This window comes from Cyprinus carpio, chromosome B7 (genome assembly GCF_018340385.1).
Source record: "Cyprinus carpio isolate SPL01 chromosome B7, ASM1834038v1, whole genome shotgun sequence".
Taxonomy (NCBI): Eukaryota; Metazoa; Chordata; class Actinopteri; order Cypriniformes; family Cyprinidae; genus Cyprinus; species Cyprinus carpio.
In genome coordinates, this window is record NC_056603.1 from 1,786,976 (window position 1) to 1,799,493 (window position 12,518).

Here is a 12,518-nt window from a genome sequence, read left to right on the forward strand (position 1 = left end):
GTCGTCTGCAAACTTAAGGAGATTGACAGAGGGGTCCTTAGATGTGCAGTCTCTGTGAGCTCGTCCAGATCGGTGGCAGCAGCTTCAAAAACACTCCAATCAGTGAGGTCAAAACAAGCTTGTAAATCCTGCTCTGCTTCATTAGTCCGTCTTTTTACAGTCTTACAGGATTAGCTGATTTCAGTTTCTGCCTGTAGCTCGGTATAAGATGAACCAAACAGTGATCAGAGAGTCCTAAAGCTGATCGTGGAGCAGAGTGATTTTTGCTGCTCAAGAAACATTTCTGATTATTATCAATGTTGATGAATAGTTCACAAGAGCAGCATTTATTTGAAATAGAAATCTACTGTAACATTATAAATGTCTTTACTGTCACTTTTGATCAGTTTAATGCAGCCTTGATAGATAGATAGATAGATAGATAGATAGATAGATAGATAGATAGATAGATAGATAGATAGATAGATAGATAGATAGATAGATAGATGTCTAATGTGATTGAGAAAGCACTGTTGTTGGTGGAATGGGTTTGTTTTTATATTGTGTGTGTTGTTTTTGGATAGGGGCTGGTGTGATTTTATTTGTGTGTCTCTCGGAGAAAGCACTGTTGTTGGTGGAAACAGGCTGCTGTGATATTCTGTGTGTGATTTGCCAGAAACACATTCAGACTTCATCAGACGCTAATGCTGCTCCAGATGCACTGCTGCTCAAGCCTCACACTCTCAGATATTAAAGAGATCCCATTGTTTGTGTCTCTTAAAGAAACTGGAGAATCATTGGGGTTTATTTGATCTTTGCTTTTCGTTTGGAATTGTTTGTTTATATTAAAGTAAATGCAGAAAAGCAGAGGTGTAATGAGACACACGGTGTGTTCAGAAGGGATTGGATCCAAGCTCAGATCCATCAAAACCACATGCCACAATAGAGCTACACTGTAGACAATAATGTTTTGCAGTTGTAAACAAAGATTATTGGTGTTATTATTTCAGTCTTTATACTTCAACATTTCATGCTTAATTCAGTGTTACACTGTAAAACTTCAACTTAAAAACTTTGAGCTCAGCTGCTGCCTTAAATTGTTGAGGTAATCTGATTGAAGTTATTTCAACTTAAATGATATTAAACAGACAAGATGAATATAATATTTTTTTTTTTTTAAATGAAGTTGAAGTTGCTTAAATTTATCTGATAAGTAAAGTAATTGAAAATCATATGTTGTCATGACTTCTTTGATCATGTTTTTGTTTACAGTGTATTTGCCCTTTTTTGTTATAATCTGTGAAATTTACCAGCAGTTTCTGAGTAAAGATGGTCTCTAAAGCCCTGTTTGGACAGTAATTGTTTCTCAGGGGGACGTAAGTGATTTTCACCATTTACAGGGGCTTGTAGTTTTGTGTTTTTATTTGTACACCCCTGTAAAAATCCCCGGCTGAATTACCTACTGTTTTTTGACAAACACAGAGGTCGTGTGGTAATTTAATTGCCGTCCAAAAGCACATCTCTGAGTTTACAACAAGAAATAGATTCAAAATTCAGTGCTTAAACCCTTTTTGAACACCGTGAGGTACGTTAACTGTTATACTTCGGTGTTATTTGCATACATATTTATTTCCAAAAATGCTTAAAAGTATTTAAAAGAACAATACTTCATAACTGCTCACAGCGACTGGAAGCAGAAAGAGAAGAAACGCACGCAGACATTCGAAATGGGTCTTTATTATGGCAGCAGCAGGTATGTAATACAGTTTTAAAATGTGTATTGTAAACAAATATATAGACTACATAACTATATTGGATATAATTATATACAACTAATTTCATTTTACACAGTAATAAGAATACATTTTGTAAATAAAATTAATTTTATTTACAGCAGACAGTTATGTGACTGGTCACGTGAGCAGCGCGTTCCGGGTTCGTAGGATCACAGAACTCACTCCTCCTCTGTGAATAGATCGCCATCCGAATCCATGAGTTTTATCACTGAGGTGATATCTACATTTATTTTTACAGATGTCCACATGAGAAACAATTACCATCTGAGTTGAGCTAAAGTAAATCCTTCACCATTTGTTGACAGTGCTGATCTGAAAATACAAAACTATAGTTAAGCCAACACAAAATGAGAGAGTATCTTTGTGCAGATGTTCTTCATGTGTGGAAGCCAGTTTGAGAAATGCATTTACATGTTTTCATTTGGCAGATGTTCTTATGCATTTCATCATGAGAGCTAAATGCATTGAGAGTGAACAGGCTTCAGGTGTTGTGAGTGATTACAGGACGAGCTGTGGCTGATGGAGGGTCCACACGCTTCTGATGCTGATAGATCTGTAAGACAACGCAAAAACAGCAGCTTCACCACTTTTGTGAGACTGTGCAACTTCATAATTATTCTTACAACTTGAAGTTGCTCTGTGCTTTCATCAAACAGAAAATAATGAATTATATGGACTCAAAATGAATGTATAAATTTTAAACCTGTGTAGAGTAAAAGGCCAGTAATGAATTTGAGTTGAATTGAGTCTCTCAGACGAGTCATTAATATGTGTGTAACGCAATAAAAACCTTCATAGGCACGGGAAGGAGGAGGCGGGAACTGGCGAACATTTAAATGAAACTTTAATAACCAAATAAACACAAAACAGCACGACAGCCCCTCACGGACGACTGCCGCGCACAAACAAAAACAAAACCAAAACACAAACCGCACACGAACAGAAACAAACTGGTCCTCTCTCGTCTTACACATTCGTCGCTCATCCCTTTATCCTTCCGGAGCTCCTCCGTGGGACTCGAGACCGGTGAGTGGCACAGGTGTCGCGCATTCTCATTAACTCCACCGGCCTCGCTCCGTTCCCACGGCTCTCGGCCCCGCCCCTCTCGTCACAATGTGATTAGAACACAATCAACTCAACAGTCAACTAGATATATAAGACAAACTTTAAGTTGGCTTGAGAAAAGCCTCACCAAAAAGTTTGAAAAGGTTTACGTTTTTTAAAAGTTTCAAAAGTTTGACAGTTTTCAGTCAGAAATAGTTTAAAGTTTTAAAGTCGTTTTTTAAAGCTTAAAGCTTAAATATTTTGAAGGCAGTACAGTCTGTCAGATAGATAAATAAAAATATTAGAAATATAATAAATATTAGATAGAATGGAAGCTTAAATTAGTTCATATGGCTTGAAATATTGCTTATGTATTCTGGGTGGTTGCTAAGGTGTTGCTATGCAGTGTGGTTGCTAGGGTACCCAAAGGCTAGGGCGGTTGCTAGTGTACCGGGGCTGGTTGCTAAGGTTTTGCTATGTGGTTGCTAGGGAAACCACGGTGGTTTGCGGTGGTTGCTAAGTCAGTTGAGAACCAGTTCTCATTTACAATGACGACCTAGCCAAGTGGCAGCATAAAAAGCAGGTACAGTACAATAAAAACATAACAGAGATAAAAAATAACACAATTAGAAATAATGACATATAAAAACAAGCAAATAACTAAAAACAAGAACAATGATCTTGCACTATTGACTGAATTAAATTTTTAAAGGGAGAGAGAGCGAAATAAATGAGCAAAAGCTTTAAAGGAGACATATAATACCCCTTTTTACATTATGAAATATAAGTCTCTGGTGTCTCCAGAATATGTCTGTAAAGTTTCAGCTCAAAATACTCCACAGATCATTTATTATATCATTTTGGATATGCTTTATAAGTCTCTGGTGTCTCCAGAATATGTTTGTAAAGTTTCAGCTCAAAATACTCCACAAGCTGCTGCTCCCCGCCCCCTTTCCCAGAATAGAGCTACATTATTACAGCTCGGACCTGCTAAAAACATCATGAAATCATGCGTTTTAAACCATTTGAGTTTAAGCTTCTGATATAGGGTTTTCTGAGAGCACATGGACAGAGAGCAGCTGTCACAGCACGTGAGTACTAAACTAAGTTCTCATTTACAGACAAAAAGTTTACATTAAAGCATTGTCTGAGGCTGGGACTGTAAACAGTGTTCTGTGCTCGTCTGTGCAGCTAAACTTGGGTGACCAAACGTGCCATTTTCCCAGGACACATCCTGGCCAGGATTTCTATATTGCCTAAAATATCCAGGTTTTGGCTTTGTTTGCGCTGCGCAGAACAATTGTTGTATGACAAAGTACCGTGAGAGCTCTAGAGAGCAGACGGCTTCTTGTGCTTTTGTAAACTTAAGATTAAGGGGCGTAATATTATAATGAGATCCCTTTGTGACGTCACCAAGGGAGTGAAATCAGACGTTCGTTTTCTCAGATGCTTTCAGAAAAAGGCTTACCAAAACAAAGTTACCAGGTTCATCTATTTCACGTCTCGTGGTTGGTAGATGCACCGGGGACCTGATTATATCACCGAAAACCTGGAAAAGTCAGATTTTCATGATATGTCACTAGGGATGCACGATAAATATCTCACGATATTTAATATACTTAATTACGTGCGTGCTTTCACGTGGAGCAGCATTTACTACACAGAGCCATTGTTCACTGACAACCTGCGCAAAATATGATCATGGTTTGAAAACTACTAGAGCGCAGATCACAACTTGTATTATGAATATTAAGAAGTAAATCAGTGTTGCCAACTAATTTTCAGGGGAAGTTGCTAAAGGAAGGTGGTTTGTTGCTAAAAGACATTGTGATGTCATTGCACAATGACATTATTACGTACTGTAATTATGACACAAAATTACATAAAATCTCAGGAAACAAATATTTGATGTGTTAATTTAGATTTGTTCATAAAATAATAAAACATAATATAATATTAAAATATAAATAACTGTATTTTTAAATACAGCATTGAATTATTGAACACATATACATTTTTGAACAATTACAATGTAAGTTTTTTTTAATTTTTTTTTATTAGCTAGTAAACTTGTAAAACTACCCATTCCGAACAATTATAGTTTTAAGCAGTGTATTAGCAGTTAGTTAGTATAAAAACAGGGCACAGTCTACTATGTTAATATTAAGGAATTTTCTATATTGATTTTTCACAGGTTTTTTACCTGCATTTTAAATTACGCATTGCATATTGTGTTTTCGGCTTACAGCAGGGTTACAATGGATAATGAATAATGGATAATGTATAATGTCCTGGAAAAAAAACTAGTACCTTTTGCTATTTTCTAGATAATTTTCTTACAGTGTACTAACTGATCAACAATCGCAGGTACAAGCAACTAACAAGGTGTATCATAAATGAACAATTGTTCAAATTTTCAATGATTATTATTAAATTGAACAATTGCAAAAAGCAATAACATGAATAACTTAATTCTTGTGATGTGTGTACTGCTAGGCATCTTTGGTTTCCTAATTATGTGTGATTTAGTTGGAAAATGTGTGCCTTTTTATCGTTTGAGTCACTTATCAAAAGTTGCTAAAAGTTGCCAAATAAATTTTTAAAAATAGCGAAATTTGTTGCTAGGTGCTTTTGAAAGAAAAGGTTGCTAGGGTAGTTTTAAAAGTTGCTAAATTTAGCAACGAAATTGCTTAAGTAGGAAACTCTGTTGTAAATATGATGGAGTTTTCCCGATAAGAGTTTTATAAATGAACAGAAACTAATGAATTTAACCGGGTGGTAGAGTTTTATAAATGAACAGAAACTAATGAATTTAACCGGGTGGTTGCTATGGTACCTGGATATGTGGGTACCCGGCAAAACCTTTTCTGTCTTTACATTTAAAATGACACATTTATTGTAATTTTCTATACATTTTCTATACACTTTCATTATTTATAATACACATTCAGTCAGGGAGACCGGGTGGTTGCTATGGTACCTGGAGTGGTTGCTATGGTGTTGCTATGTGGTTACTCGGGTTTGTTGGGTTATACAGTAAAAACTGTAATTTATTTCTGTGATGTGCAGCTGTATTTTCAGCATCATTACTCCAGTCTTCAGTGTTACATGATCTTCAGAAATCATTATAATATTTTTGTTGAAACTGTGATAAATTTTAAATTGCAAATTGTAAGTGCAGTGCAAATGCATGTGAAGATGAACAGTGAATAGAATCCTGCATGTTTAATTATACTTAGCTTTAAAAAATTTAATTAAATTAATTTGTATTTGTTTATATATGTGTGTGTACTGTGTATAGTTATTATGTATATATAACTGTACACACATACAGTATATATTTTGAAAATATTTACATGTATTTATGTGTATATATTTATATTTATGTTATTTATATTATAGATAAATATATTTAATACATAAAACATAGCATATTTTCTTGAATATATGTAATGTATGAATATATGAATAAATGTATATGTGTGTATTTACATAAACATGACACGTGACACACACACATAAATATACACAGGACACACACATGGATAGAATTAATCGTGATTAATCATTTGACAACACTAATATTTATATATTTTTTTGTGTGTATTCTTTGGGCTAAGCCCTGGATATCTACTCATCCCAGCTGACGACTGACCCGCTGTGTGTTTCTGTCCTGTGTGTGTGTGTGTGTGTGTGCAGGACCCAGCACCACCTGTACAGAGGACTCGTGTCATCATCAGGGGGTGTGTCTGCAGCAGTGGGAGGGCTTCTCGTGTGACTGCACCATGACGTCCTATGGGGGCTCGTACTGCAGCGATCGTGAGTACACACACCGCCGCCGTCTTCTGCAGCGATTCTGGCCACAGATCACACTGTAGTGTTCACAGAAGTACTTCTTATTCCAGCTCTAAACTGGCTTCTGTAGCTGCTTTGAGTCCTGTGTGATTTATGGGCCCTTTTCACAGACCGTGATGACGCATTTCCACATTAATCAACATTATTATTATTATCATTATTGTATATAATGTTTATACTTTTTAAAGAAGTAATTATAAGTAAAAAATGCCATACATACAAATAACACCACATCATATACATAAAATATTTATTGGCATTACTATTATTATACTTTTTTTAATTATTATTATTGCTATAGGTATTAATATAAAATATTTATATAAATACATTTATAGTTCCATAAATATTTATATAAATAACATATACATAAAATATACATTTCCATAATAATTAATGTCACACAAAAAGATTCTATTTATTATTATTATTATTATTATTTTATATTTAATGTTTATAGGAAGAATATAGAAATATAATTCTTATATATCTTGTATATAATTATTTACCATGCATTTCAAATTTCAATATTTACAATTTTTTTTACATTCATACATTTAACAGATGCTTTTACCCAAAGTGACATGAAAAAGAAGTCTCAAGGTTACGTATGTAACCATGGTTCCCCAAAGGGAACGAGATGCTGTGTTGAGCACTTTGGTAACACCCTGGCGAGACCACATTCTGAAGCATGTGTGAAATCAGTCCAGTAGCAAAGTGAGACGTCACGAGTGGGATGACGTGTGCAACCAGGAAGCATAAAGGTGCGTCCGGCAAGTGCACATGTTAGCTTCTGTGGAACCGAGCGCCTGCAGGTATGCAGGGAGTATGACAGGGAAATGCTGCATCTCATTCCCTTCGGGGAACCATGGTTACATACATAACCTCGAGACGTTCCCCTTCAGGAACTCGAACTTGGGACCCCAGGGTAGATGTCAGGACCAGCCTGCCGCAGCACAAACATCTTGAAGGGCCACTCCCACTGATAAGGCCTTGGAGGCCACAATACCCCTGGTCAAGTGCACTCTGACCCCTATAGGTGACTGGAGGCCAGAGGACTCATAGACCAGTGTGATGGTCTCAATCACCCACCGACTCAGGGTTTGCTTGGTCACTGGAATCCCTTTCTTAGGTGGACCAAAGCAAATGAACAACTAGTCTCACTCACGTCAAGTGTGAACGTAAGTGTTCAGTGCTCGCACTGGACAGAGCAGATTGAGTCTTTCCTGCCTGCTGCCTGGAAGGGAGAAGGACAAAAGGCTTGCAGCACAATGAGACCGAGGAAGTGGGCACTTTAGGGACATACCCAAGTCTAGGGTAAAGGAATGCCCTAGCCATGCCTGGGGCAAACTCCAGGCACAACACAGCAAGTGCCTGGAGGTCCCCAATTCTCTTCAGTTAGGTTATGGTGTGGTGAGCAGGGAGGTTGTTTTTTGGGTGATGAGGCTTTGGGGTTCCCAGGTGGCATCTTGGCCTCTTTGTGGTGTGGTGGAAATATTTAACTAACGGGTGTCTCAATTCTCTTCAGTGAGGATATAGTAAAGGGCATGGTAACAAGCTATGGCCTCCAGGCACAACAAAAAACTTCAGAGTGGATATAGTGAGAGGAAACCCTGCAGAGAATCACTCCAGCAGAAACTCCATGGAAGAAACTGAACCAACTGGGCCTTTGACTGGGTCCTGCAGGGCATGCTGAACCTATGCCGCACCAAGAAAAAGTTTCTACTTGGTGGGAGCTCTAGACTGGAGTTTGATCTCAACAACTTCAGTTCAGAGACCAGATGCTATGATCTGTGCCCCCCTCAGGGGCCATGCCCAAAGCTTCCATAACTCCGGGTAGGTGTGAAGGATGGTGCCCCCCGCCTGAGAGAGGATGTCCCACCTGATCGGAATCTAGAGCAGAGAGCGTCGAGGAGGGACACAAGGTCCGAGAACCATACTCGGGCCGGCCAGAATGGGGCTACTAGCAGCAGACAGACCCCGTCCTGGCGTACTCTCTCCAGAACTCTTGGCCATGTCATGTACCGCTTGGGCTGGATGCGTGAGGGAGAACCAGAGTGGACAATGTGTTGTTTCCTGCAAAGAATAGAATAGATCCACTTCCGCCTGGCTGAACTCCCTCTAAAGGAGGTCCACCACCTCTGGATGGAGCCTCCATTCACTGGGCATCAGCCCCTGTCTTGACAGGATGTCTGCTTCATGATTGAGATGTCCAGGGACGTAGACTGCTCTTAGTGAGAGAAACTTTCCCTGAGCCCACAGGAGGATCTGGTGCGCCAGCCTGTAAAGGGAATGCGAGCGCAGACCCACCGATGATTGATGTAGGAGACCATCGATGTGTCGTCTGTGCGGACAATGTTGTCCCCTTAGGTCTGGAAGTCTTTTAGAGCTTGAAACATGGCGGACATCTCCAGGCAGTTGATGTGCCACGTGAGATGATTGCCTTCACACAGACCTCAGGTGGAGCAGCCACTCATGAACGCACCCCAGCTTGTGAGGGAGGCATCCATCGTTAGCATTACATGACGACAAGGAGCCCCCTGCGACAGGCCTTAAGACAGGAACCAAGGTTTCTTCCACATGTCTAAGGCACGTAAGCATCGCTGTGTGACCTTGATTGTGTGAAGCGGGTTCCCCCTCAAGGAAAAACCCCTTGGTTCTGAGCCACCACTCTCATGTACTGCAGGCCAAAAGGTATCACGTTGGATGCAGCTGCCATCAGACCCAACAGTCTCTGAAACTGTTTGACAGTGAGTGACTGGACTTCTCTCACTCCTCTCACGGCTGTGAGAATTGTTTCAATATGAGCAGGAGACAACTGTCCCAGCATCCTTGTTGAATCCCACACCACACCCAGATAAGTGGTTCTCTGTAGTGGAGAAAACACACTTTTCAGCCCCACAATGTTCCAGTAGTTGGTGATTGTTGGGCTGAAGAGTCAGGCTGAGTACGGTTTCTCCCACCATCTTGACACTTCGGCTTGGAGATCAGGGAAAAACAGAAGGCCCCGTCATGAAGGCTGTGATTTTATTCTAAGGAAATAAGTTCTTAGGAAATATTCCTGTTTCTCGGCTGGCCAATCGATATTGAGCTCAGCTACAGTGCGAGTCACAATCTCCACTAGCTCCTCATACGCAAGGGAGTGTGTTGGCAAGTCTGCAGTGTCCTCCATGTTGACGCTCATCACATCAACCTATTCGGAGGAATATAGATGAAGTGCCTGGCTCTCTCTCTGGGGGAAAGAAACCGCGGGGTGGGCTTCCGATCCCTGAGATATAGCTATGGATCTTAGCGGGTGAGGACTGAGATAAGGACGAGCCCGTCTCGAATCCCTCTGTTAAATCCAGTTGCGATCCCCACGATAACAGCCTCATTAACAGTGGGCCCGGACCCATCAGGATCGTGAACCTGGCAGCTTTAATCGAAGACGGCCAGGCAGCAGCGGAGCCCACGGAGCGGGAGAAGCTCACAGTCATGACATACAGTCCCCTCGAGAGCTGCCCATGCATTCTCCGGTCCCAAACAGACAACGCACAATTCGTGTGTATCCCCACCCGAGAGATAGCAGGGAGGAACATAGACTTGAAACACTGTATGCTCGCCACATTAGATTTTGATTTATACTCTGCAAGACTTTGCAAGATGCGCTCACTTAAGAGCATGAAGCTAACGTGCGCTTGCCTGGCTTTATGCTTCTTGGTTACTCACGTCACTCTGCTCATGACATCTCACTTTGCTACTGGACTGATTTCACACGTGCTTCAGAACGTGGTCTTGCCAGGGTGTTCCCAAAGCTCTCAACACAGCTCAAGTCCCTGAAGGGGGACATCTACATTTAGCAGATCAGAGATGGATGATAATATAGTTACATTGTGTTATGATATAAACAATCATAACAATATAAACGCTTGCTGTATCGTGAGCTATATATCACTCTACGTGAGTGTAAATATAATATGTAAATTTGACGACTGATATCCTTCTCTTTATATTGTTTCCTCTTTTGTAAAGTTGTGGAAATTATGTTTTTTTTTTCGTTTATCCTGCTGTCATTGACAGAAATGTGAGAAGGGTCCAAGGTTTCCCTGTGATGAATATGTAGAGGTGTTATAGATGTAAATCACACAGCATCTGTGAGTCTGATCTCCTCTGCGCTGCTCTACAGCCGAAGCCACCGTGTTTACTGCTGTTTGTTTGATCTGTGTGTTTTTTGTTTGTTGGTGAGTGCTGGCTGTCTTCATCATCTGTTCCTGCGTGTAATTTGATGTTAATTTCATCTCATCTCTTAATTGGCTGATTTATTGTGGTGATTAATTGGTTTTTCGAGGTCTCCCTGTTGATTTAGTTGGCTAAGTGAAATGCAGACACACTGGAGCGTTAGCATGCGAGTCTGAATACTTCCTGTTTCCTGTAGATCTGCAGTGTAGTGAGCGTCTCTCTGCTGTTACTAGGCTGGCTCAGGCCAGAAGCTGTGTTTAGTGCTGATGGAGCACTGCTAGCAAAACTTACCTGCTGAAACAGATTAAGAAGATTTGTTTTTATGGTTAAGTTAGTTGAGAATGGTTTAAACATAAGATGGATAACAGACGGTTGTGAAATAAAATGACGAAGGTGAACCAGACAGAATCCAAACCCGGCTTTATAATCCGATGAAAATAATTAATTTTCATCAGTACATGTATATTTATGCATATACTACAAAACTGTTTTAATATGTATAAAATTAAAAATAATTTAGATTGTATTTTTGGGGGGTTTGTTTTAATTATTTTTATACAGTCTTTAAAAACTTTTTTTTTATTATTTTTAAAAATGCTTTTAAAAAAACGTTTCTCTGATTGTATCTTGCATGCTTCTGCATTTGTGTGTGTGACTGCTGAAAAAGTTGTTTTGTCACCTCGACTTCAAAGAAGAACCGCTCAGACTCATTCCCTCTCTGGTCTTTCACTGGTTTATCTGCTGTGAGCGTTTCACTCATTCAAACAGCCTTCAGCGTTTGTTTCTCAATGACCTCGTAAAACACACCACAAGTGTGAACGCTCTTCTGCTGTCAGTCACACACTCACACACACACACACACACACACACACACACACACACACACACACACACACACACACACACACACACACACACACACACACACACACACACACACACACACACACACACACACACACACACACACACACACACACTCACACACACACACACACACTCACACACTCACACACACACACACACACTCACACACATACTGTTTACTGATGTATTTTTTAGAGCTTCTTTACAGCAGAATTGAATTCTGCTTCTGCTGCTTTACTGAATTCTTGCATCATTAAATCACTGATTTCTTGTTTATTACTGTGAAGCTGCTTTGACACAATCTGTATTCTAAGAGCATTAGAAATAAATATGACTTTACTCTCACACACTCTCACTCACTCTCTCACACACACACACACACACACACACACACACACTCACACATGTTTGTTTTTGTGAAAAGTGGGGACATCCCATAGGCGTAATGGTTTTTATACTGTACGAACTGTATATTCTATCGCCCTACACCAACCCTACACCTAACCCTACCCCTTACAGGAAACTTTGTGCATTTTTACTTTCTCAAAAAAAACTAATACTGTATGGTTTATAAGCGTTTTGAAAAATGGGGACATGGGTTATGTCCTCATAAGTCACCCTCTCCTTGTAATACCTGTGTCATACCCATGTCATTATACAAAGTTGTGTCCTGGTATGTCACACACAAACACAAAAACACACACACACACACACACACACACTCACTCACTCACTCACACACACACAGACACTCACTCA

General features: G+C 39.8%; 1 protein-coding gene across 1 annotated transcript in view; it reads left to right on the forward strand.

The window, feature by feature from the left end:
* The window catches only part of nrxn2b (neurexin 2b), a 682,623-nt gene that overhangs the window by 362,456 nt on the left and 307,649 nt on the right, over positions 1-12,518 (forward strand). The window contains exon 15 of the mRNA XM_042728878.1: positions 6,519-6,642. Coding sequence (XP_042584812.1) covers positions 6,519-6,642 — 124 coding nt within the window. The remainder of the gene's footprint in view (positions 1-6,518; positions 6,643-12,518) is intronic.